The 4417-nt window shown below is 43.4% G+C and overlaps 1 protein-coding gene across 1 annotated transcript; it reads left to right on the top strand.

The window, feature by feature from the left end:
• The first annotated feature begins 327 nt into the window (after nucleotides 1-327).
• On the top strand, nucleotides 328-963 carry nog2 (noggin 2). Its single transcript, XM_046069594.1, has one exon. The coding sequence runs from the start codon at nucleotides 328-330 to the stop codon at nucleotides 961-963; it is 636 nt and encodes a 211-aa protein (XP_045925550.1).
• Nucleotides 964-4417: the final 3454 nt, after the last annotated feature.

Below are 4417 nucleotides of genomic sequence, written 5' to 3'. Positions count from 1 at the left end.
GGGAGCGTGAATAGAGTTTTCCCCATTTGGTTTTGGGCTTTTTTTGTTTAGACTAAACACTTTTTACAAAGCGGGGGCACCGCTTTGCGCTGCAGGGTTGCATCAGCGGCAAATTGCAAAGTTGAAGGCGCCCTAAAAAGCAAAGTACTCCATGTAGCTCCATGTCATTCAAACCCGACCTGGTCTATTAAAAGTATCGCCTTGCTGGTGACTGAACTTCTACTATTTATGAAGCCCCGGGCTACTCATTGCAAAGAATACAGTAACCGGGAACAGAACTGAATATTATTTACGTGAGAAGAGCCGGTGCGTAAAGCAAGAGGAATAATGGGCCTTTCTCACACTCTACTCTTTTACGTGCTGGTGTGCGTTCACCTTGGAGTTTCCCAGCATTACCTTCGTCTCCGTCCGTCGCCCAGTGATCACCTACCCGTGCCCGACCTTAAGGAGGACCCCGACCCGGAGTACGACCCCCGGGAGCAGGACTTAGCCGAGAGGACTCTGAGGAAAAAACTCGGCAGTAACTTTGACCCCAATTTCATGTCCATCAGCTCGCCCATGCTGGTGAACCTATCCGCGTCAGACAACCAGGTGAAGATGCAGGGGCCCATGCCTAACGAGATTAAAAAGATGGACGTCACAGAGACCCCCTATGGAAAGAGAGTAAAAGTGGGCAAGAAAGCCCGCAGGAAATTTCTGCAGTGGCTGTGGACCTATACGCACTGCCCAGTGGTGTACACCTGGAAGGATTTGGGCGTGAGGTTCTGGCCACGTTATATCAAGGAGGGAAATTGTTTCTCTGAGCGCTCTTGCTCCTTCCCCGAGGGGATGTCTTGCAAACCCGTCAAGTCAATCAACAAGATTTTCCTCCGGTGGTATTGTCAAGGCTTTCTAAAACAGAAATACTGTACATGGATACAGGTGCAATACCCAATCATCTCAGAGTGCAAGTGTTCGTGCTGATTTTCTCTAAGGAAGTAGTGGTGGTTGAGGGGGGAGTGGACTGGAAATACGGTTTCTATTGCACTGTTAACTCTCTACAGAGGTGGGCACCATAGCAAATCTATTTTTTTATATAGCATTTAAGTGAAATACCAACATTGTACATATTTAAGAAAAATGCAGCTATTTTTTCTAATTGAACCAGGACCATATTTTATTCTCAACCCTGAAACGTGTTTTGGGGGGAACACGAGCACTTCATAAGGAAGAGCTTCTTTTTTTTGATATTTTTATGAGACATTGAAGATGGAATGCATATGCTACACTTCTCTAAGAGGTGAACTTTTCTTTTCAACTGAACATTGATGCTGACTGTTATTTCACTGCAATGCTGCCTAGAGTTTTTGTATAATATTAATATCAATAATAATTAAATTGTAAAAAAAAAGTTGAGGTTAAAGATATATATAAAGGCGTGAACTCAGCTTTTTTGGAATACATAGTATTGTAGAAATAAACAAATCTGTACGTTTTATTTATTATTTTAACGATTGTGAGTATAGAGCATAAGGAAAGAGAATAGCAGAGTATACCAGAAAAATATGGGAGATGTCTACTTGAATATTTCTAAAAAGAAAAAAAAAGTAAATAAAATAAATAAAAAGTAAAACATATCAGTGTACATGTTATGTTTACACGTTTTAGCAATAAAGTCTATCTTTTCAACGTGTATTAGTGTCAAGCCATGTTGCTTACAACGAGTGTCTATGTCCAGGGGGGCGTGTACACTGTAAAAGAAAAATTTCATCTGGACATGGTGTCCCATTCAGTCACAAAATCTTACCCTGCAAGAAAAAGTCTGTTGATGGCTGAGATGATTTCACTTGTTTGCAATAAAGCTTCATTTTGAGGATTTTCTATAAGAAAGTGCCACAACAATGTCAGAAAATATCTCTGAATACCTTTTCTTGAATTGCAAACAAGTGAAACTGAGCCACGTTTTATGAAAATGTTGTTTAAGACGATGCCAGTCTGATATTTTTTGCAGTGTAGACGGCCGGGCTCCGAAATGGAGTGGAGTTACTAACTGCACAGTAAGTTCCAAGCTTCTGTGATTGTGTGTGGACTGCCTGACGCTCCACGCCGTCACAGTGATTTTAGAAAGGGCTGATTTACTACGCTGTGTAATGCGCAACACATACCTCAAGCGCCTCCACAGAACTGGCATTCATTTGTCTCCGCCAGTGAGGGGAGGAGAGGCCACGCACATTCATCTCCCCTGTCTACGCACATGCTCGCTTCAGGGCTCCGAGGTGTTAACATAATGGGTAAAATATGATTCAGACATTTCAAACAGTGTCAGATGATGAAATGGCGAGCGTAAATGTGCAAGCCAGCGGCGTCTGGGGTCTGTGCCTTTTACTCTGGAAGCTCCACACAAGTTCCACTGAGGTATTTGTATAGAGGTGGACTGGAGCAGACCGGCGCCTATTCAAGCCTGACCGCCCTGGAGAAAAAAAAAACACAAAGCCCATAAAACAATGGTCAACTGTTTTTGACGTTAGCAGACTATTAATTGGAGAGCTGGGGTATGCTGTCTGCAAGTTAAAGAGATATGGCCAATTAAACGCGCTTGAGACGCGCTGGGAAATTAAGTCCTATGAAAGCCAGGAGTCATTTTCTGTAAGTTAAGTTTTTTTATAGTGTTTATATTATTGTTTGAATACAATCAACGACTTAAACAGAGCCATGACAAACTGTCTGAAAGCTAAAAGCAGCTTTTGTAGTATTTCCACTGAGCGCATCTTGTGTGCGTTAAAGTGATTTGTGTTTTTGCGGGCAGAGTTGGATTTGACACTTGCCGCCCGGTTATTGTGACAGAACCACTGAGGGGATTTGGTAAGCAGAGGAGAAGAACGGCAGCATGCCAGCGGCAGAGGAGGACGAGGAGGAGGAGGAAGAGGAGAAGAAGCGGGGGGGGGGGGGGGGGGGGGGGGGGGGGGGGGGGGGGGGGGGGGGGGGGGGGGGGGGGGGGGGGGCTGCTTTCCTTACTGTCAGCTTCTTTCTTGATGATGTCTCGGGGTTTTTAGAAACTGCGTCTCTGACTCGACGGCGCCACTCAGCCGCCCCCTCTCGACTGCGCAGAATGAGGCACTTTGGGAAACAGTAACCCTTTCAGGCTCTGCCCGGAGAGTATTTTAGAAGCGTGTGAAAGGCAATACGCCGCCCTGGCTCCAGCCAGTTAGGTGCGCACCTTTTAGAAACAGAGCCTGCCAGACAGTCAGGTTAGAGGTTCTCAAAGTGGGGTCCGGGGACCTCCAGGTGGTCCTTGAGGGGATTCCAAGGGGTCCTCAGCAAAAAGATGAATTGTTAAATTCCAGAAAAGTACTTAATTCATACGAAATATCCCCATTTTGACTACATAGTAAAAAGTATATGCATTATTACTTCGTGTATCAATCTATTCATTATCATCTCTTCACTGACAGTGCCAGATATTAAATTAACACCTGCCCTGCACACAACTCTGATCAAATGGTAGCCAAAGACTTAATTTTTGTTCTTTTGTGTTTTAATTAAATTAAAATGTTAGATATGTATGATCAGGACACATATGTTTATTCTGGGTTTATTATTTTAGAACTCATCACTGTGCTGAAAGTATTGTCTGATTAGATAAGCTCACATTTCTTCTAACCCTGGCAATTTGTTCCAAATCCAGTCCCAGCTTCAAATCCACAGTACCTCCACTAAATGAATCCCCTCCTAGAAATAGAAACCATTTACATACAGAGTTAATATAGAAGCGTCTAACACGGTTGAAGGTTAAATACAGACCATGTGGGGGTTTTTCTTACACCTGGGGAAAAACGCCAATCCTCAAATTAGGAACTGTCAGAGACTCCTGTCTTCACTCTATGCAAAGCTGCTATGTTGACTATATCACTGCTTCACACCATTCATGAAAGCTATACTTTCATTCATCAACAAATTGCAAAATTCACTTGATGTAAATTTACAATCCTTATGGCTACAGACTTAAAAATCATCCTTATCCTTGATTGACATATTATGCTGAGAAAAATGAGAAAATAGATCAGAGAGCGACATGTGAAGCGCTGACATGGCAGAGCAGCCTGCATTCATATACTGTTCATAAAAATGTCAAGTGACAGTGGCCTTTACCCTGTCAGATGCTCAGCATCATTATTGTCTGACACAGTCTCCACATTCATGAGCACAGACCTCTGACACAATGGGCTACAATGACCCAACAATAATAAATACTGTTTCATAAACCCTCGCTAATATGAGACAAAGCACATATTTGGTGCCTGTACAGGGAGAATTACATAAAAGCCTGGAGACAATTAGGATGGGGGTGATGGGGGGAGGGGTGGTATGTTTTGCGGTGAAGATGATGAGGCTCTGTCTCCTGATGAGAGTCAGTTATTATGATGGATTGTGGTCCGAT

The sequence above is a fragment of the Micropterus dolomieu genome, linkage group LG14, assembly GCF_021292245.1.
Source record: "Micropterus dolomieu isolate WLL.071019.BEF.003 ecotype Adirondacks linkage group LG14, ASM2129224v1, whole genome shotgun sequence".
In the NCBI taxonomy this organism is placed as follows: Eukaryota; Metazoa; Chordata; class Actinopteri; order Centrarchiformes; family Centrarchidae; genus Micropterus; species Micropterus dolomieu.
This window is presented reverse-complemented; position numbering and strand designations above follow the sequence as displayed.